The sequence below is a fragment of the Parus major genome, chromosome 1A (genome assembly GCF_001522545.3).
Source record: "Parus major isolate Abel chromosome 1A, Parus_major1.1, whole genome shotgun sequence".
NCBI lineage: Eukaryota > Metazoa > Chordata > Aves > Passeriformes > Paridae > Parus > Parus major.
In genome coordinates this window covers 42,254,832-42,276,617 of record NC_031773.1, presented here as the reverse complement: position 1 = coordinate 42,276,617, position 21,786 = coordinate 42,254,832, and the positions used below count along the sequence as shown (strand labels likewise).

General features: G+C 40.3%; 1 protein-coding gene and 1 long non-coding RNA gene across 5 annotated transcripts in view; both read left to right on the top strand.

Moving 5' to 3' along the window:
• Positions 1 to 517: 517 nt before the first annotated feature.
• EEA1 (early endosome antigen 1) overlaps positions 518 to 21,786 on the top strand; it is a 62,090-nt gene continuing 40,821 nt past the window's right edge. For 2 of the 4 annotated variants that reach the window (XM_033514203.1, XM_015628036.3), the window contains exons 1-4: positions 518 to 638; positions 8,499 to 8,591; positions 11,101 to 11,223; positions 21,657 to 21,784. In XM_033514203.1, coding sequence (XP_033370094.1) covers positions 615 to 638; positions 8,499 to 8,591; positions 11,101 to 11,223; positions 21,657 to 21,784 — 368 coding nt within the window. In that variant the 5' untranslated portion in view covers positions 518 to 614. Of the gene's footprint in view, positions 639 to 8,498; positions 8,592 to 11,100; positions 11,224 to 20,907; positions 20,935 to 21,656; positions 21,785 to 21,786 lie in introns of those variants that run through there. The other 2 variants (XM_015628037.3, XM_015628038.2) reach the window with 2 other exon arrangements.
• Positions 11,231 to 14,402, top strand: LOC117244399. The gene is made up of 2 exons (XR_004497380.1): positions 11,231 to 12,269; positions 12,452 to 14,402. It is a non-coding gene; the product is annotated as an uncharacterized LOC117244399 (long non-coding RNA).

The window sequence follows — 21,786 nt, the reverse complement described above, 5'->3', positions numbered from 1 at the left end:
ACACTGCGCTGCATTTGCGCTTCGCCTCCTTCAGCGAGCCCTCAGCAGCACGCTCAGCCTGCAGTCCTTTTGCTTCTCTCGGCCGATGCCAGATTGGTGCCAGCAGCAAGGGGCCCGCAGCTATGGGGAGCCTGGGGCAGCCCCCGAGGGGAGAACGGCCGAAGGCCGGGGCAAGACACGGCCGCCCTCCCGCTGCCTTCAGCAGCCAGGACACCTCTCGTGCGGCGGAGACCCCGGGCACAGCGCAGGGACAGCCAGAACTGCGGCGCTGGGCCCGATGCGGCGGGAAGGAGCAGGGCCGGGGTCCCCGTGGAGCGATCGGTATTCGGAGCCCATCTCGCCCCAGCGGCAGCCCCCTGCCCGCTCCGCACCTCTATCCCGTTCTACCTCCCCCGCTCCTCGAAGCCGAGCGACGGCCACAGCCCCTTCCCCGCGGGACCCGCCCCTCCCCGGGGCGGAGCGCGGCCGCTGCCCCGCCTGCCCGTCCGCGGCGGCTGTCACGGGGCGAGCGGGCCGCACCGGGCTCCTGCGGGGCGGGGGCGGCGCTGCGCGGGGCCCCGCGGCTTCCCTTCGGCCTGGCCGCGGCCTCCCGGCGGCATCCGCGCTCTACCACCATGTTCAGGCGGATTCTGCAGCGGGTAAGGCAGCGAGACCCGCCCCAGCGGCGAGGGCGGCGTGTCGTGCCGGTGCCGCGCCGGTGCCGCTTCCTGGTGCCGGCCGGGCTCGGAGCTGCGCTCCCCGCGCCGAAGCCGGAGCCACCGACCCTGTCCGGCCCGTCCTGCGGTACAGGGTGCGGGTTAGGGCCGTCGCGGCCCCGGAGGCCGTGAGTTTGTCCGCCCCCGCCCTCTCGCCGTGGGATGGCCCGAGCACCGACGGGACAGGACGGGCCGAGCCGGGCCCGCCGTCCCGGCTGGGGGCGGTGTCGTCCCCCGGGCTGGGCGGAGGTGCTGGCGGCGGGCGGTTCCTGCGGCCGGGCCTGTCGGAGGGGCGAGGGGCGGCCCTGCCCGGCGCGGCTCCTTTCCCTAGCGCGTCTCCGCCCGTCGCCGCGGCTGCGGCCGCCCGCGCATAGGGCAGGATAAAGGGAAGCCCGGCCTGGAGAGAGCCGCCGCCGGGACCTGCGGTGATTTCCTCAGGGCTGGCAGGCAGGCAGGCTCTTAACGCCGAGAGCCAGCCCGGCAGCCACCGTCCGGCTAGCTCCCGTGTTAGGAATAGGAACCGGCTTTTCCGGCAGCTCCGCCGGGCTTGGAAAGCCAAGTTGTGACACTCGTTTATGAAGCCCTTCTCGCTTGGCCAGATCCCCGTGCCGGTGCTGGTCGCCTCGCAGTTGGCCTGCGGCTGGGCTGGGAGCTGCCAGGAGGCGCTGGCGCAGGGCGGGTGCCGGCGCGGTCCCGGCTCCGTGCGGCCGCACGGCGGGCGCTCGGCGCGGGGATGCACCGAAAAGGGTTGAGTCACGCCGGCGGTGGGCAGGCAGCGCTCCAGATCCCGGACCGCAAGAGAGCGGTGTCGGTGTCACGCAGGAGGCGCTCACGGATAGAGAGAGAACCCGCTGCTCTCCCCGTTTTATCTGCTGTTGCTTCTAAAGCGTGCTGTCTGTAACACCTCTGGGAAAGGGTGTTTTATTGGAAACGCTGGCTTGCTCCCCATATCTGCCATACAAAAAAGAGTTGCTACGGTAATGAGAGTTAGGGGAAATAAAGTAAGAATGCCAACAACTTTTTCAGTGTAAAACATACCTCATTATTTTTTGGTCGTAGACCCTGAGCAGGTGAAGATCTTGGTCTATTTGGAACTTTGTGTTTACAAGGAAGAATTTCCTTCCTGAAGCTTAATGGGAAGTCCTGCTAACAAGCAGGGAAACTTAGTAAGGACCTAATTAAATATTGGCAGCAGTTTACTGGGTGTTTATTGATTCTGAGAAATACCAGGCCATCAAGGAAGGCTTCTGTGAGAGATGAAGAAGCTTCATACAGTGCCAAAGGATATTTGCCCTAAGTATTAATTCAGCTAAACATATTTTATAAAAATGTAAAGTCAGTCTGAAAGTTTTTGTGTTAGAAACAGACACCTTTTCCTAAAAGACTGAACAAATAGTTATTTTCCAGTTGCTCCTGAAAATTGCAGGATTACAGGAGAGCTTATTGTCAAGAAAGGTGAAACAGACTTCTTGCTGCCTAAAAATTAAATAGAGAAATGCCAAGATTTTTGAAGGTGTTAACCTTTTAATTGCTGAAAATAACTATGCTTTTGAAAATTCATCTCATACTTAAAGGGGCTTTAGGGATTTTGTAAAAATGGTTGCATGAAGTACCTAGTACATACATACCATTTGGACTTGCACTCTGCTTGGCAAACTGAAAAATGCTTCTGCTGTACTTGGTATTTAACAGAATCTTAGCTTTATGTCAGATATTTTAATAAAGAAAATAGTTATTAATATCTTTTGTGTGTCTCGTGTAGTAATTTGAAGGATAAGAAACCTCCTCTTGACCCTCTTATTGTCCATCGTTTGTATAGCTGGCAAAAACCCCCTCCCTTTCTGTCACTGAAACATAGCTTCTTGCATATGTTTGTTGTATGATTGTAGGTGATGCCACCCTTTCTAGCTAGAGAGCTAATCATTAATGGTGATACAACTTGAGTTATAAAATTATGTTTTTGAAAAAGGAGTTCTTTATTACGTTCCTTTTTGTTGTAACTCAGCTGGCTGACAAGCTGCAAAGGAGGAAGACAACAACTACAAAGATATGGTTTATAAAACATCAGATGTTTTGTTTTTATACTGCTTTTCTACCTTGATCACCTTTTTATTTCTTCCACAGTTCTAATTTCTGATTTTAGAAGCATCTTCACTGTGACTTTGAATGACATATTTTCAAAGTAGAAGGTATTATATTCTGAACATTACTTACTTAGTTTTTGAGGTTAGTATCTCCATGCTGTCTTCAACTAGCTCCTCATTTTACATCCTTTCCCTACAAGCTTCTAAATTTTTTACAAGTTTCTAAATTTTATGTGTGTTTTCAACATGACATCTCAGGGATCCACCTGTGTTTTATGTTTGTACCATAAACCTCCCTTTCGTACATTGTTGCCACTTCCTGGCTTCATGCACTGTTCATCATGCTGATCTAGAAAAAGGTAGTTTTTCCCAAAAGGCATCTGCATGGAATGTCCAAGACACAACTTTCCTGCTCAAATAGTTTCATTTTTGTCAGTGGATTCCTTGGAGAGCAGTCTTTTCTTTATTGTGTTCAACTTTGATGCCTTTTGTGGGCATTGTGTCATCCCTCTGTTGTTAATCTACTAGTAGGACAGTGGTAGTTGCCTCTGGCCTGTTAAAGCAGAGCTCATTTCTTGTATTTGCAAGGAGGAGGCTTTTATTTTCAACTGGTAGAAAACTGATTACTTTGACCTCCTTCTGAGCCTTCTTTCCATTGCTGATGATTGTTTAGTGGATGACTCATCTATTGGACCAGTGTGACTGCTATTTATATTAGTAAATAACATTTGTAATATACTAATAAATAAGTTAGTTATAGAAAATAATGTCTCCCTTATTTTTCTTTAACTGAATGTCTACAACTGTTAGCTACTGTGCTATGTTTGGGTGCTCTCTGTACTCTTCTGTTGCTTTCTGTTTCTAACTAATGCTCAAGTTTTTGGTCTTGAGATCTTGGTCGCTGGGAGAGAATGGGGCTTTGCAGGCATTTCTATAGCTCAGGTAGTACAGTCACCTTTTCTCTTACTCCAGACTCATGCACAGAGATATTTACTTGTGTGAAATCATTGCATCTCATGCCTGACTTATAATTTTATTTTCATATGTATAAGTGCAGGGCTCGCTTGATAGCATATGTACTTGGAAGGATGCTGAACTGCATTGTGCCTCTGCCCTCTCCTCAGGAGTCAAAGGGAGCATGTGTGCCTCCTCCTGGGCACAAAAGTGTGCTTGTGTGAAACTGATGGTATGATGGGAAAGAAAAGTTTTATGCCCTCTGAAGTCAGGAGTCATTTCATTTTACAGAGTCATAAAGCAGTGTCATACTTCTTTAGAGGTAAATGGTGTTACTGTTCTGTATGGCAAAATACACTGTTCCTGGCACTGAGACTTCTTTGGCAACAAGGGCTTTGGCCCTCTTACCTTCTCATTTTTGTATCTTGTTTGTTGCTTCAGGAGCTTTTCATGGTTACAGTAGTACCCTGAGTAGTAGTATTTAAATCTGTGCTGAAAAAACTGTTAAATCTGTATTTTTTCATATTTTCTCAAGGCTTTACATATTTTTTCAGTGGTTTTAATTTATTCTGAATTTAAAATTGCTGAAAAGAGTATTCTGACTGAAAGCAGCATAGCTATAGACAGATGAAAAGACTATGCAAAAATGACTGTTAGTGGTCTGTATTTATACTCCCTCATCTTAAAGCATTAACTCAACTCATTCATTATATAATTTTCTATTCCTTTTCAGAAAACAAGCTGCAATCATTGTCATCCTTTTTGTTGTTAATGATGTTTCTTTATATTAGCTTGCAGTTTTGAGAAAACACAGAGAATGGCATTATGAAGTTTAGCATTTTACTTCTACAACTCTAGGGCTAGCAATAGAAACATATGCTTCTCTGCAAAGTAAACAAATGTAATTGACAGCTAGGAGAGAAGTATGCTGGATCAAAGACTAATTTTGCATTAGTCTTTCAACTCTGGGTATGCCTTCAGATGTTGAATGTTAATTTTGTAATTGTACATACACAGAAGCCTGTGTGGAAATTTTCTTTTTCTCTGGGATTAGTAAGTAATTTATTTGCTCCCCTGTATAGGCCATCTGAAAACAAAGAACATCATTCTGAGTCCTTTTGTAGATCACAAAGTCCAAATTGTTCAATACGTTGTGATTCCTTTTTTTTTTTTTTTTAGTGGAATGTGATAGCACAGTGGTACATGAGCATAGCATAACTGTGTGTGTGAACCAATTTGATAAGGCAGTGATAAATTAAAAAAAAAGACATTCCCTATGCTCCATTCTTTATTTGGATGGTGAAGGATATTTAAATTACATTACAGATTTGAAAGATGAGTTAGTTTCATTTTTGATTTTGGCTTCCTTAACATTCTTCCAATTTTTTAATTTAATTTTTCTTGCTACTCTGTATATTTTGAAATTTATACTATGGGCTATAACTAGAAAGTTACTTAATGTCCTCTTTCTTTCCTGCTCTTCTTCCCTCGCATGGCACTCACCAGAAAATGTGTCTAAATCTAGCTTGGAATTACGCTTTCTCTTTTCAAGAGCACACATTGATTTTTGAAAGGTTAAAAGGATTTTACCAGGTACTGTGTAATAATTTCTGTCATACAATGCATGCCGTAAGACATGCCATCCAGGGCATATTTCTGTGATTATGGCATGTCTGAAGTGTTTCATAAAGTGAGTACTTTAAGCAACCATGGAGTAATAACAGTGTACAGTGGAGCAATAACAGAAGAGCTTGCATCCTGGAGGTTGTAATAATCTCAAATTTGTAGTGCCAGAATTAGAAGAACTTAATGGGCAAATCTCATTGCAAAATGAAGTCAGCTCTGGGATGGGCAATTAACAGTGTACAGTAGTGTTGTATGAGGAGTTATGAGGTGAAGAAAATATTGTAGTTTGGGTTGAAATGATGCATTAGGTGTACTGAAAGTGTATGTTCAGATATTGCAAAAGTACAGGTAGATGCTGCCTGTCTAAAGAAACAGTTGGACCATCTCTTAATGCCACTGAAATGTTAGATGCAGTATTCTAACTTTGCTCTTTTCCTGGGAAACCTGGCTACAAGTTACCATTTGTTTTGGATACTATTGTTCTGATTGTCAATGGAGCACAATCCACTTGATCATTAATGGAGTTACTTTACTTGTATTTCAAAGCTTTCCTGTGGGATGTGTATTTCTGTGGGCAGCACTTCTTAGGCTACAGAACAATTGGGACAGGAAGGGAGCTCAGGATCTCCATAGTCTGAACAGTGAGCAGGATCAACCTGGAGGTCAAGAGCAAGTTGCTCAGGCCTATCTCATAGTGGAAAAGCTGTTCTTTACATCCAATAGGAATCTCTCATTTCAGTTTTTGTTTCTGGTCTTCCCACTGTGCGCTGCTTAGACCAGCTTGGCCTCCTCTGTTTGATGGCCTCTTCATGAGTGATGGTGTGGCTGAATTTTAGTACTTCCAAAGTTGTCTCTACTTCCAGGCTGAGCCTGCCATTCCCTCAGCTTCTCCCACAGGTGAGATGCTTCATCCCCACATGTGTTGGTGGCCTTTTGCTAAAGTCACACTGGTTTCTCAGTGTTCTCCCTGGTCTGGGAGAGCAGTATCGTGACATGGTCCAATGGGGGCTGTGGGCCAGTGGGGAGTGATCACATCCCTTGATCAGTTGGCTGGGCCCCTTGTTAGCACAGTCCTTTTGGCAGCTGTGTCTGAAGACAGGGCACACTGTGGGCTCCTGCTTGGCTTGCTGGCTGACACAAGGCCTTGGTCCTTTTCAGCAGAGAGACCTCTGTCACTGGCAGGAATTTTCCTTCCCTGGCACAGGACTCTGCATTTGTCCCTGTTGAATTGCATACCCCTTGGCCTGTTTCTCCTGGCATTTCTAGGTCTCTCTGTGGCAGCCCTGCCCTTGAATGTATCAGCTGGTCCTCCCAGTTTGATGTCGTGTGGAAACTTGAAGGGTGTACACCTGTGGTCCATGATGGGATGTACCTTGTTTAGTGTCTGCATCAGTAACCCTGGGAAGAAGTACCAATGCCTTCCCTTTGACATGTTTTGCACATGTATAGCATCTCTGCTTATCCCCTTTCTTGCCTCTCCTATTATTGCTTTGCAGAGCTTGTGTTGCTTTGCCTGTTGTTTTTGTGTGCTGTACTAGAAGGAAATGGTGTTCATATTATCTTTTGATACAACTTACATGAAAAAGTCATGGAGCAGGAAAGCCAGAGTATGTTGATCACTTAACTGATGACCTCAGAGAAGGCTGGAGTGAGGAGAGATGGTTGTTTTCTCTTACTGTCACCAGCTCCCATAGCTTAGTGCTTCGTTCCTCCTCACTTCCCTTTGGCCAGTCTTCAGAGCCTTTCCAAAACTGAAATGTATTTCAGTGGGAATTAAGTCCTTAATCAGTGAACCTGACCCGTTAGCAACATATTTTCTAGATTTGATAAATAGTAAAAGGCTGTTAGCTTTGTTGTCTGTTATCTTTTTTACCTATGAAAGTTGCAAATACAACTTTCTTTTTAAAACAAAGCAGGACAATATACTTAATATTCAAAGAACAGGAATAATGTCTGCTGTAGATATTTTATGAGGTTATAAAACTGATTTGTCTTAAAAAAAAAAAAGGATCTATTTGAGCAAGAAAATTCTCCAAATAAGATTTTTGAGGCACCAAGAACAAGAAACTAAAACTCTGCCCCTCTCTCTGTAGATTTCAATCTATATATTTAAATTCTTTATCCTCTTATATTAAATCATAAAATCCTTTATAGTGTTACAAGTATTTCCAGATGGGCTAAAATACAGTAGTAACATTATCCCATTTGAGATTGTCATACTGGAACTAGATAATGAACTTCTTGTTCTTTGTTGAAACTAGGATTGCATATTGAGATAATTTTTAAATGATGTTTGCTTTGAGAATGCTTACTCTTCTGCCATCAGTTAAGCAGTGACATTCTGGAGATGAGTAAGAGAAGTTAAATAAAATTTAAATCAAAGTTATTGTTAAATAAGGATTATAAGATACAATCCATCTACCCAGATTTTGAATTTTGTAATATTTAAAGTTTATTTGCTTATTTTATCCAAGTCTGTAGTTTCAAGTCAATACTGTTGTTCTGATTTTCAGCATATTCATAGGAGTATATCTTTATGGGTTGTCTTACTGATTAACATGTTTCAGCTTTACCACAGCCTTGATTATTTTTTTTTATTTTTTTCCAAATCAAGGCAGCTTGCTTGCTTGTGTGCCTGTTGAATTGACAGGGTTCTCAAACTTTAGTCTTTCATATGTTTAAGAGATTGTCCAGAAGGTAGACAAGCTATCAAGAAAGTAGGATGATACTAGTTTACTACTAATGAAACTTTTTAGATTGTAATTTCTACTGTTTTCCTGTAGGATATAGTGACCTAATTTAACATCTCTGAGAGTGATACAAGGGCAGAATTTAACCAAAGTTTTTGTTTTGTGGTGAGCATTCATGAGAGGAAGCGGTTTAAAATCCTGGCCTTTGCTTCTGGTATCTGCTTGGTCTTTTATGGATGGAGAGTGTTGGATAGAAGCTTTTGTTGAAGTGTTGTGCTGAAAATGATATAGTTGCTTGTCAACCTGTTCACTTCTTATGGAGGGAAAATACCTCTGTATTCCAACAGGTAGAAGAGAGGCCTTTGCATAGGATATGTACTGTGCTTTATTAAATATTTATTAAATATTAAAATGTGGACTCTCATTTTTGTCTTCCCCATCTATTTCAGACTCCAGGTAGAGGTGGGTCTCAGAGTTCGGATTCGGATTCATCTGCCACACCTGGAAATGCCGTGGACGTGAACAACGAAGGCTCTTCAGAGGTACTGTGCACCATACACAGGACTGGTGTCTTAAATCTTGGATGCTGTTTCTCTGATCCATGGAGCTGTTGCAGTAACTTTTGATGCCCTTCCTAAATATCAACTGTACTAAACAAATACTTGCAAATGTCATATTCTAAAAATTGTTTGGTATTTAAATAAAAAGAGGAAGACTAGGCCATGTTTATATGTAACTATTAATTAGGCTTATCTATCTAAGTGGTCACAAGCAATGCTTCCTGTAGTTTTAGAGATGAATTATTAAAATTGAGAGCAATGAGATGTAAGCTTAAGGCTTCTTGTTGATAAATCTTTCATGAGAGCTGCAAAAAACAAGGATTGACATTTTATCATGCTCATCCTCCAGTTTCACCTTGCTTCTGCTTAAGATATAATGTGTACTGGAAGCCTCTTCCTTCTTGTGAAATATCAAATATATTTGGTTATATTTGATGTTGGAGTATAAATCCTATCAGTGTTTCATACTGAATACTGTTCCATACTTAATCAGCAGAATTAGTTCTTGCTGCAATCCTATATTGCAATGTCTTTGTTTTTGTACAGTGTAAGTCTCAAAAGTGCAAACTGACTTCACTGGCTGTTGAAGCTTGTTTGTGCTAATATAGCCTGATTACCTATCTTGAAAATGTTTTGAGCTTAACATACAAATGCAGGGCAAGGTTAATTACCCTTATTACAACATTAAAGGGAGCAAAGTACCCTTTCTTACACTGAATAAAATGTGTGATGATTCAAATACTCCTGTGTGTGATACGATAAAAGATAAGATAAACTTTCACTGTGCTGTTTAAAATCCTGTCTGTGCATCTGCTTGTTTCTTCTTTCTTGAAGCCTTATTGCCATCAATTTAATCAAACATTGCTGCATGTTATACGTGTCACACATTTTTGAGTCCAAATCTGTTTTGTGTGCATATTTAACAATCCCTGAAGCAAATAAATATTCTTAAATTATAGACTAAAATCTTATTACTTTTGCAGTTGATTAAGACATAAAAACATGCAATGAGATGATTACTTCTTTCTAAAGTTTGGCTAGTGATACAGTTCTGTTAATACAGGTGCAACATTGCTGACTGTACAGCTTGTGGCTGCCGTAACATATCTCAATACTAATGGAGCAGTGTTTTCTTGATGTGGGAGCTTTCAGTGTGCTGGTGTGCCTGCACTATTGCCCCATTGGCTGTTCTTTCTACTGAGTCAAAACTGGGTCAGACCAAAGGCTGCCTTGTCACTCTTGATATGCAAGTGTTACATTAAAAAGTGTCTTTTAGTTGTCCATAATGTCCATCATTTCTTGCACTGAGTATTGTCTTTAACATAGAATTTCAGTCTGTTTGAAACTGAGCTCTGAACTTGGTGATGGGTTTTTAGATTCACATGTAATGCTACTCGAATCTGTTAGCCTTACTTTTCCCTCTCAGCTTGCCTGAGGGCTCGTCTCTCCTGGAGCTTCTCTTCAGGACCATAGTTGGTCTCTGCAGAATGTTTGCTGTTTGTTTTATTATGATATTCCTACCTGGTTCTCCATTGTTACGCAGTCAGAAGTCCATTAACTTGTTTTCACTCCAGTTTCTTGGCTAGATTTTTAGATTTGTATTGTTGTAAGATTCAAATGGAGAATAGTTATTAAATCTGTGCATATTTTTATGTTTCCTTTCTCCTCAAACCTGGTTGAAATAAATCCTGATTTTTAAGAATAGTAGTATGAAACAGAAGGAGTGAGTCTGAATTCAGACTACTCACACTGCTCAAGAAAAGGTAAAAATTTGGTCATGTCTTGTCTGTGACCATGTTGGCACTTCAGGTCACAGGTAGACCCATAATGAAATCTTTTATTCACTGCAATCTGTCCATGGGGGAAACATTTGAGTCTCTCTTACCTTTTTAGCTTAGGTCCCAGTGCAACTCTGTCTGCAGTACAGGGTTGCTAAATATTCCATTCTTGCAGTGAATCTACCAGTGATGAGATGCTCTCCTTAGTGTAATGTAACTGCGTTGACAGGTTTGCCTCAGCCTCTCCTGCTGCTGTTGCAAACTTGCTTATTAATTTATAGAGGCATTTCTGCAATCTCACTGCACCACTCCTCCCTCTTTCTCTGAAACATCCGAACACCCTTATGGGAAACCTTGCGATGGATGTGACATAACGCCTTGTAATGCTCCATTCACAGTTTGTTATGGAGTTTGTTCCTCTGTCACATGAAGGGGGCACCAAGACTGTAAGGAAAACACATAATTGTATGCAGCATGGTCCTAGTTTTTAAGGCATATTTTAGATTTATTTATTTTCATGTCCTCAATAACTCTTCCTTCTTGCTTTCTCTATGGTATTGGTATGGTTTGTGAAAGTTCTTTCTCCAAAAGGAAAACAGACTTTGCTTTTGGTGACTGTAGAGAGCTTTCAGTATAAGAATTCAAACTTTTGATTCCAGATCTGCATTTTTTTTTCTTTATTAGTTTCTTAAAATCAAATATGCATTTCACAGGGCTTCATCTGTCCATTGTGTATGAAAGTGTGTGTAACTCCTACTGATCTGTCTGAACATTACCAGAGTGAGCACCCTGGGATAGAAGGAAGACAGGAGCTTCGTGACCTCCCAGCTATTAGTGTGGGTCTTGTTTATTTTGTTTAAATAGCTTTGGTGATGGGCTGCTTCAAGTAACTACATATTTTCCTGGTGTTAGCCTTTTATATTGTTTCTTTTGATTTCTTGCTTAAACACAATGTGATTTCATATGCATGATTCCAAAGTATACATTCATCAGAAGAATTAATTCAGGTCTAGTTTTCTGTTCTGCAGTTGTCTGTCATATGAGACATTTTCAGTATTGGAAGACTTAGTATCATGATAAGTATGGTGTTAGATCAGGTACATCCTTTGTGAAAAGAAATGTTTTGAGCTCTTATTAGCTAACTTTTTAAAAAAAGTGGATTTCTAGTGCAAGACAGGTACCTTGGGTAAAAGAAAGCAGAGGGTGGTAATATAAAAACTCAGAAATTTCTCTTTTAGAACATGTTTAAGGCTTATGTATTGCAGCAACTTTATAAAAATAATTAGAAAAACAAATTTTTAATAGGTAATCTTACTGGATGTTTTTATCCCCCCAAGAAAATGCAAAGGCTGTTTCAGCTAATAGATGTAAATTGTAGTGCATTTCTAATTTATTTCCAGTTGTGCGGTGTAAAACTGCACATTTAAACCAAAATGTGTGGTTTCATGCTGCAGGACTAGAAGAATTTAGATTCTGGAAGTTAACAGCCTCCAGCTGCACAAGGCTATCTGATTCTTTTTGCTACAAACTGTGACAGAGTAGATTTGACTTCTGGGGATAGGCAGCTTGCTGTGCACTAAATGGCTTTGTATAGAGGTGAAGTTTTGCATTATTTCTGCCCATGTTACTTTTGTTGAGTTTTGAAATCTTAAGTGTTTATTCTAGGATGTATGTGTGATGCGGTTTTATTTGGTTTGTTGTTACATTTGCTAGGTAGTGCTTTTTCCTTCCTTATACTTGGTGTGTATTTGCAGTGTATTTTTGAAGGGAAAACTTCAAGTTATTGGATGTTATTCTCAAAAATGATGGAAGGAATCAACACCTTGATTATTCTAGAGATAACTTGAGCTGTCATTTCCAGTGTGAAGTGTCACCTGCTAAAGTGAGTAGGATCTGTGGTAAGACTGAGCTGTGCCGCTCTCTAGGAGTGGTGTGGGATCAACCTCCTCAGAGCCAGGGCAGCTTGAGTATGGCTTTTGATGGACTCTTGTTGAAGCAGAGGCTGTCAGTAGTGCTCTGTTGTGGTCAAGTCAAATTCTTATTTTCTTTATTATCTGATCACAGTGCAAGTGCTGTACTTGAAGAAGCTGTGGCACTCCTGACGTGCTGGTGTCAGTAGATCGTGGGATGTCAGCCATCAAAGGTGGTTTGATCACCTGAAGAAGTTACTGTTTTGTTTAAGCTGCTTGTGCTTAGCATATTTTATGGATTTGACTGAAGGGTTCTTGCCCACTGTGACTTTTTGTTTTTCCACTGACTTTTTGTCAGTTCCTTGGTCAGTACTTTTCACTTGTCAAGAGCTGATTATAGCTTTTAACTTGATAAACCTATGTATTGACTGTATAGTACTTGAAATATACATTCACTTGTTTCTAGCTGTTGTTGTTTCCTGCTGCTAAAGGAAGCTGTGTTTCTTTGTGCTGTGGTTCAGTAAATATCTGTAAGACATGAGAAAGAAGGAAAGCAAATATATGTGTGGGGTTTTTTTCAAGTTGATCTTTTATTATATGAGAATGCCTAGAAGCATTGAAAAAGTGGGGAATTCTGTTAATAACTATAGTCAATACTAGTATGAAAAGTTTAAAATGTTTGACTATTGAGAAGTCAACAAGCAAGCTGATTGTTTGCTGATGGAAAAGAATAGTTTGCATTTGTAGTGAGCACATTGAAACAGAAACACAGTATCACACCTCAATCTCTGCCGTTTCTGTGACAGCATTATAACAATGATCAAATGTTGTCATCTTACATAGCAGACATATGAAACATTGCTCATTTTGCCTTATTTAAATTGTTTATGTTTAGTGGTATTGCTTTTGGATAGTACTGTGGGTAGTACGTAGTCCTGGGAAGAGTTCAAATACCTTTTGTTGGAAACTGCTGAAGAAACTTGTGAATTCAGGATTTTTGCTAGTGAATTGTCCTTAAACAAGGAGATAAGATATGTAGCAAGGCCAGTATTTGGTTACACTTTCTGAGACCTGAAAACTTGTTACTTAGTTAACAAAAGCCTTAGTACCTTGCATTACATGTTAGATTTTATGTGCAGTTTCTTTGTTAACACTTCTTCCACTGATACACCTATTAGCTGATTAAAATTTTAGCAAGTGCCCCTCTGTTCTCCTTGCTCATCCTTCCTCTCTGTCCTGTGTGCAGTGAGAGTTGGTCTTAGTTTTTCAGTCACAAGCATTCACACCTGCAGTGTCCTGTTGTGGGAAAGGTTTCTTGCCACTTGCCTACAGCCTGACTTATGGCCATCTTCTTGAACAGCTCTCTGCAGCCCTCTTTTTCAAACTGGGGGTTGAAACATATGATGACTGGTGAAAAGGTCAGTGTAATACTTCCCTTGCCCCTCAAGCTGTGATGAAGCCTTGCTTTAAAATACAATGGCCTATTCAGCTGCAGGAACAACCACCAAAATGTTGGCAAATATCTGTCCTTGTATAGCCAAATTAACCAAAAAAATGCTGTATGAAAGCCACACACATCACCCAAACATTGTTTCCCAACTTCCATGCATACAGTGGTGTCACTTACAAAAGCTGAGTGGTGGTTTCTGTTTTGTTTCCTTATTTATTTATTTTTTTTGAAAGGAATGATAGCTTTCTAAACTGTGTAACTGTGCCCTGCATTTCCTGACGATCTCTGTTGGATGTTCAGAACATCTAAACAGTGAGTCAGTATAGAGGCATAGTTTGAGACTTCCTGTCCTGTTTTTATCTGAGGCATCCAAAGCAACCACTGAATAGTACCCCTGCAGCATTTAGAATATAGCAGCTGTTAATATCTGTTGTTGTATCTACCACTGGGCTAAATCTAAGACAATTTTCAGATGGTTCTTTCGTGTAGTCTTCATAAATTTCCAGATGTTTAGTAAGAATGTGTTTCTTGGCTGATACAAGGAAAATATGACCTTGATGTTTTCTGAATAGGTTTTCTGAATAGATTTACAGAGACTGTAAACTGGCATAATAGTTGTGCAAAAATGTGTGGTTATTAAATCAGTCTTTAAAAAGACCACGTTCTTCATGGTTTTTTTTCCGACTTGTCTCCTATTGTAGAATCTTCTTGATTGAAGATTGAATTGATTGAATCTTCTGTTTTTATGCATGCCCTTGGAATGTTGCAGACTGTTACTGCACAGAACATCATGTCAGTGCTTTAAAGCTGATATTTTATACTCTTTTTGTTGCTTCTCCAATTAGGTTGTGATGCCTGTTCTCACCTCAACAATACTTGCCTACTTTGCACGTGAACAAAAATTATTGATTGAGTTGCATTATCATATTAACTTCCTTCAACATCTGAACAATATTAAGAGGATGAAGAATTAGAGATTCTGATATGATTTGACTTGGCCACGGAATATAACTTTTCCTTAAGAAATAGAGATCCCACCAGATTAGAATTTCTAACTCATGACATAATTGTACTCTTGTAGGTTGTGACACAATTTTAGTCTTACTCATCAATAGCAGTAAAAAACAAAAGAGAACTGAAGTAGAAATTATGTTGGTTCTATTCTTCTTAGGAAGAACCTAGCTTCTTTTCTAGGAAGAAATAAATTCTAAATTCTGGTAGAAAATACTATATAAATACACCTTTGCTCTATTTGTCCAGAAATTTAAATACTTGTAATATTGAAATGGACTGCAGGTCTTAATTATATTCAACATGACCTTTTTACCTACTTTTCTAATTATTAAATGGAGATGTTATCTGAGAAAGCCGCTGTCATCTTACTGTTTACATAGAGGAAAGGGCTTTAACTGGTGAAAGACATGAAAAATGTCAACTGTATTTTCTTTTTAATAGTATATGAAAGGAGTGACCTAATTTATTTATTCTTTAACTTAAAGTATGTCATGATTTTTTAAATCAATGTGTAAGCCTTCTGAAATAAATTGTGAAATGCCCTTGCTGTCTAGGCAGACCATTTAATCTGCTTCTGAGACCTTCCTGAGGATTCACTTAATTGCTTTGATATATATTTGGAAAATACAATCTAGAAGCTACTTGATACATCTTTCAACTCTGAAATATCACTTATGTTTCTGTCCACTGGCCCTAAACATATAGTTTCTGATCTTCCATCATGTAAAATGTTTCAGACTTTAAATCACTGTGTAACTGGAGAATATCTGGGTTTTAGCTTGGACTTACTGTTTGAGTGCTGGTGAAGATGTGTATCTTGTATTGAGGAAAATTGTGGAGGTTCACTTGCAGTGGAAGAAGCATGAATGGTGAGCTTCCTAAACACACTGGACTTTATTCACAGCACACAGCTTATTGTACCAATACAGCTGCGTGAGAGTTGCTAATGTAAGTCTGGATTCTGGGAGATGGGCAAACATAGGTCATGCCCAGAAGGAGTTACAGCCCTGGGCTTCAGACACTGCTATTGGCTTTTTGTTCATTCAGCTCACTGGAAACAGGCTGTAGCTGGGGGTGCTGGCCTGGTATTTCTGGAAGGTCAGTGGTATAAATTAGATACTCAAATCTATTTAAACTTAAAGCCTAGTCATGTGAATGCCAAGCATGTGTCATGAAAGTTTTCCATATGGTTCAAGTGTCAGTTTTCCTGAAGTGATTCTATGGGGCAGAGTTTTTTTTATTATTTTTTTTGTTTGTTTACCACAGTTCTTAAATATTTTCCAAGAGTGGAAAACAGTGAAGCAGTGAATTTACTTGGTTCTCTAAGCTTGACTCACAATGTAAGTGCTGGAATAAAAATACAAGATGTTGCAAAAGCTTTGTATTAGTAAATGAAGTTCTGTGCCATATGAAGCTGTTTGTGCTATATGGCTCTCTACCACACACAGCTGTAGATCAGCAGCAATCATAACATCCTAATGGGACCACTTATTCAATTCTGTGCAGCATTAAAATGGGATTGAATGCACTACCATCAGGTACTGCTAGAAGGTGCTAAGGAAGCTGAGTTGCTACAGCTGTGACTTTAAAACTTATATAAGGTACCTTATTGGATTCTAAGGACATGAGCACATCTGAATTCCATCCTGTAAAAACTGTTTGGTCCATGGGACTGTCCTTCATGAGGTGTCATCTGTCTGCCAGGTAACTCCCGTTTTAATTTGTGAAAAAGGAACTTTGAGTAAAGTAAGCTGTGCCTCTCCCTTATTAACTAATTAAGGAAGGATTTCATATTAATGCTAAAAGACCATTTCATTAAAGCTCAGGGTAAAAGGAGGGCAGAGAAGAAGAGATATTGAATGCATCTGTATGTAGGGTGTCTCAGGCTCCAGTTACTGGTGATAGAGCCCTGGGAGTTGTTATGCTGACCCTACCTAAGGTTATACACATTTTTTCAGTCAGATGACTAGTTTCTTGCTCCATTAACTGTGTTGAATAGCTCTGCATTGGTAGTGATTGGGGAGTAGACATCTACATGTAAATGTTGGAGTTTTTTTAAACCTCAGTTGGGAGCCTTCAGCTGATGAAAAAAAAATCATTAAAAGTAAGACAATATTCTGAAAAGGCTGAAATTTTCAAAATACTTCACAGCCAACCCTATCACCCCTAGTCCTACAGAGTAATACAAGGAGAAGAGAGAAACCCAGAGACCGTTCAGTCCTACACATTCATTTTCTGGTTACATAAACTATTTCTGCATTCAGTTTAAAATTGTGTGAGGTTTAGTAGGACTCTGTGGTAGCTTGCAGCTGGTCTGGTTGTGTCTGCCTGTGGGGCTGGGCCCTGCTTTTGCTATTTCAATGTTGTAGGCCAAAGTTCTTCCAATGGTTAATAGCTCTCTAGATTATTTTAGTACAAAAAAACCCAAACCCCATGCTAGTTTTTCTAGCAAGACTTTCCTTCTGGTGTTGCTTTTAGTATCCTGGCATAGTTCCCAAAGAATGCTGTCTTAATGATTCATACAAATATTAATGTTATCAGAAGGAAATTATTTACCTTGAATGGCTTTAAGGAGATAGAGCACTGAGAAGCTTAACTTTATCAAGCCTGAAAGTAAATCTCAACTATTAGAGGGGAAAAGTAGTTTTTTGTTCTTTGGGCTTATTTGTAAGTCTATCTTGAGAAAGGTAAGTAAAAAAGTTTCTGGTGCTTTCATGGAGTCTGAGATTTTCGGTGAAATCTGGCATAATAACTCAAGCTGAATCAAGAAGCCTTCTTACAAAACTTTTTTGTAGCAGTTTCTGTTCTGCTGTGAGTGAAAGCCATGTGTTTTGGAGTCTTGGCACTAAGGAAGGCCTGTCTCACTGCAAACAGCATGGTCCTCTGCTGATGCTTGATGCTTGGCATGGCTCATGGGCCTCCTGAAAGAGGAACGTTTCCCTTGGGATCCGAAAATTGGGATTTGAAGTTTAGCATCTCACTCGTTTTCATTGGAATGCCTGGACTATTGGGTCAGGGACTATTCTGAGCTTTAAGTTGTGTGCTGTCTCCTAGTTGGTTGTTTGTGCACGTATATTGGGTTTTGGTTTGAATGCCTTTTTTTTTTTACTGCTCTTTCTGTGTATTGCTTCAGAAATTTTGTGGTGATCTCAAGAACTCTTTCATGATGAAAACTAGTGCATATAGTTGTGGTTTATTTTTTATTCTCTGCGAAACGGACAGGCATCTGCAAAAATCTTTGGATTCAATAAATTGTCATTTCTTGGTGAGAAGATATAAAAACAAACCCAAGTAATCATCATTTAACTTTTTCTAGGCTCTTTCCTTCCTGTGTAAAGTGAGATAAAACCCAACTAGAAACATCAGCTGGGGCATCTTGAATTATGGTGCAGCACTGAAGGGGATATAAGTGATGTCTTCGCTTTAATAAGTGAAGAATGTGAAATAACTTTTGCTTCTCTGTGGCTGTGCTTTATGCAAAGTAATTCCTAAGTACATGTTAAAAGGAAACCGACAAAAATTCAAGATCCTCCCATGCTTCTCTGAAGGATCTTCTTCTCTAAAGAAGTCTGTTAATTAAGGTATCCAGGTGCAGGCTTACCGAGAAGGATGCCTCAGCTCCTCCCCCAGGCTGTGATGACCAGCATTACATCTCTTGGTTGTAGCTACACAATCTCTTTATCCAAGGCAGGTGTGGTCCTGATGTAGGAATATGTTGGACCTGATAGGATACTGATTCCTGCAATAGGAAATAAAACAGAAATATTCACTAAATTTAAGCATCTCAGACCATCAGGTTTCTTCCCCTATTTTTACATGTTTGTCTTTAGAATAGTAAAATACACTTTAGAACATATTTACAAAGTTCATCTCAAGATGATTTTTTTTATTTGATAAAATATTTGAGATTTTTTATTTGGCTGTATTTAATTATATATTTTTTTTTAAGTGGTAAAATTAGTGATCCACCAACCCATTTTCCCAAACAAGGTTGTCATTGGGGTTGATAGTTACAGATCTACTTCTGCCTGTTACTGCCTGCTGCCAGGAAGATCCTGATAATTCTGATTTTCCTGCTCTAAAGAGAACTTAGTGCTGCTGACATCACAGTCAACACTGGATATTTTCAGTCTGGGAAGTGCAGCTGGTTCCTGGGTTCATGCTGTTTGAGGCTCTGATGTATGAGTGGTAGTTGCCTGCATCTCTAGGAGCTGGTATTCCTGCCCATCTCTGTACAGGAAAGATGACATTTCCCATGGCAAGGGCACCTTGTTGCTGGAGGGTGACGGCTCACTCTGTTAGAGCCTGGATGTCAGACCTCTAGCAAAAGCTGTCTTAGATTAAGGGTGCATGTGAGAGCTTATTCCAACAATGCCAGGTCCTCCAAAGCTGAGGCTAGGCTTGATCATGACAGTGCTGGTGGAGAGCCTGGGACTGGTGGATGATGCACACTTTGTCTCTGCTTGTGTGAGGTGAAGGCAGTTTCTAACAAGGAGGAGAGGAGGAGGTTTTGTCCATGTTTTCCCTCTCTGCCAATGGCAGTATGCCTGCCTCCCCAGAGCTCCCATCCACCCTGCAGGCACATTCCCTTTGCTCAGCAGCTCTGTTCTGCCTCTGGCCCCTTGTCCTTGTGGACCTAGCCATCAAATCTGCCTGCCTGGGAAATCTTGGCTGGCTTTGCCCAATAATTGAGATGAATGATTGCTGTCCCCCTGGGCTAATTGCACACGTAATCTATTCTTTCTTCTTCTCTAGGGCTCCTATTTGCACAGAATAAACCCCAAGCACAATAAAACCACAAAAAACCCCCAAGTGAAGAAACAGATTTTGCCATTTAAATGAAAAGAGATAAATGGCAAAAGGAAGGAGAGCAATTTTTTACACTCATTCATTCTAGATGCAGTTACTGGAACTATGAGGAACATATGCTTTTCTCTATGAGCAGCAGATCTTCCCATCACTGGGAAACTAAACACAACACTGAGAACTGCTTAGTAGAGTTTCATCCCAAAAGGATCCTGTCATTGTCATTGTGTGGAACTGACTGCTTTCTGTGTAAAGCTTACTAGGAAAAAACCCCAATCCTGTATTTTGTGACCCCCTATGGTTCGTTGCCTTTTGCTGTGTGCCAGGAAACTCTGTCTGGTTCTTGCGCTCAGACTCTGACAGGCATCCTATGCAAATTGTATCAGATAAATATTACTGGGAATCTAGTAGCTCAACAAATTTTCTTTATGCATACTTATATATTAATTAACTTGATTTAATCTGGAGTGATACTGTGCTGATCAACTGTGCAAATAAATGGTAGTTAAGGTTAAATGCCTGTTTCCTGCTTAGGAAGAAGAGTACACTGTTTTGTTTGGTCTAGTTGTGACAAAACTAGTTTTCCATATGATATGTGGTGAACTTGACAAGTGACTGTACTTAGTAATTAATTTCTGAAACACTAAATAAGTAATAGAAATTATGAAGGCTCTATTTAGAGCTTTGGCTACATTTGAGTAGCTGAACATGGTAGTTTTCCTGGGTTAAAACCATGTAAATATTGATCAATTCTTAGTGACTTATGAAACAAAATACTACGAATGACTAGTTAATAAATGAGTGCTATTTGTGGTTATCAACATAGGCATCAAATATGTTCACTTTGTGCCAATATTTAAAGTGTTGTGGCTTGTCTGTTAGCATCCAAATGCAAAGTTAAGAGCAGAAAAGTGTCAAAACTCTTCATAAATCATATGTGAGCCTGTGTTAGGTGAAGTGTGATAATCCCATTTAGAGGAGTGCTCTCATCTTGGGTACTGGACAGCCTTAGTTTAATGATGGAGTACACTACAATTTGTAGCGGCATAAGAAATATACATATAAATGTAAAAATGCATATTTGAAATGAATTAAAGAGACAGGGGGCCTTAAAAAAATTAAAGGCAGGCACCCCACTTACATGAGGTCCCTTTCACACTGCTTAGAAGTACAGGGAGTCTTTAGTGTGAGGTGTTCAGCTCTCACTCTGGAATGTCCCAGTGTTGCTACTGTGTTTCATTTTGGGCTGAAGTGTGGATGGGAATTGAGCTCAGAGCATGATAATCACATGAGCGAGGAGCCGCAGTGAAGTCCAGCAGCCAACACCAGATGTAATAAACTGAAAAATTAGGTGGATGGTGCTTCTGGTAAGTGGCAGCTTGGACACTCCACAAATGTTTTAGAGAAACATGAAGAGGAACATAACACTGTTTCCATTTGTGGGCTAATGGGTAGAAAGAGGGCATTGATCTGCTAAATTTCCACTCTGGTAAGCTTGTATATATGCTAGATAGAAAATGGATGATTTCTGACTCTTAAGGCTGTAGAGATCTCATTTTCTGGATGTGGTATTTATCTGAATGGTATTTTTCAATTAATTATATGGAAGGTAAAAAGTGATTCTTAGTTGTCTGGCACATATTAAAATCAATGTGGAGATAATTGGTTTATGAATAACTGTGCTTTAGAGTGGGTCTTTATATCTCATTTTTCAAGACCAAACTCCAGGTGCTACCTTCTATTTGGAATAAGAATGTGATTTTATGGAAAGTTATATTGAAAATTGTTTTATTGGGGGGTGGGGCGAAGAAATTGCCGAACAGTCCTTTTTATTTTGCTAAATAAAATATTGTTGCTAGTATGTAATGGTGTTGCGGAAGAACCTCGCTGAATAATAGAATATACCTTTTTTAAGCATTTTAAAACTTTTTAATTTCAAAAACTGTTATTAGAGCATGAAAGAATTAGTATGAATCTTCAGAATTGCATTTACTAGTCCTTAAACATGCAAACAAACTTCTGTGTAAAAATAAGATGGAGAAGAAATGTGTCTCATATTTTTTTTGTTTGTTTTTCCTTTTTGTAATAGGGCTTTATTTGTCCTCTCTGTATGAAGTCTCATGGATCAGCAGAGGAGCTGTTCAAGCACTATGAAGCAGTTCACAATTCTGGCATTGATTCAACTCGTGGAGGGGAAGGTCATCTGTCACTGGAAAGGT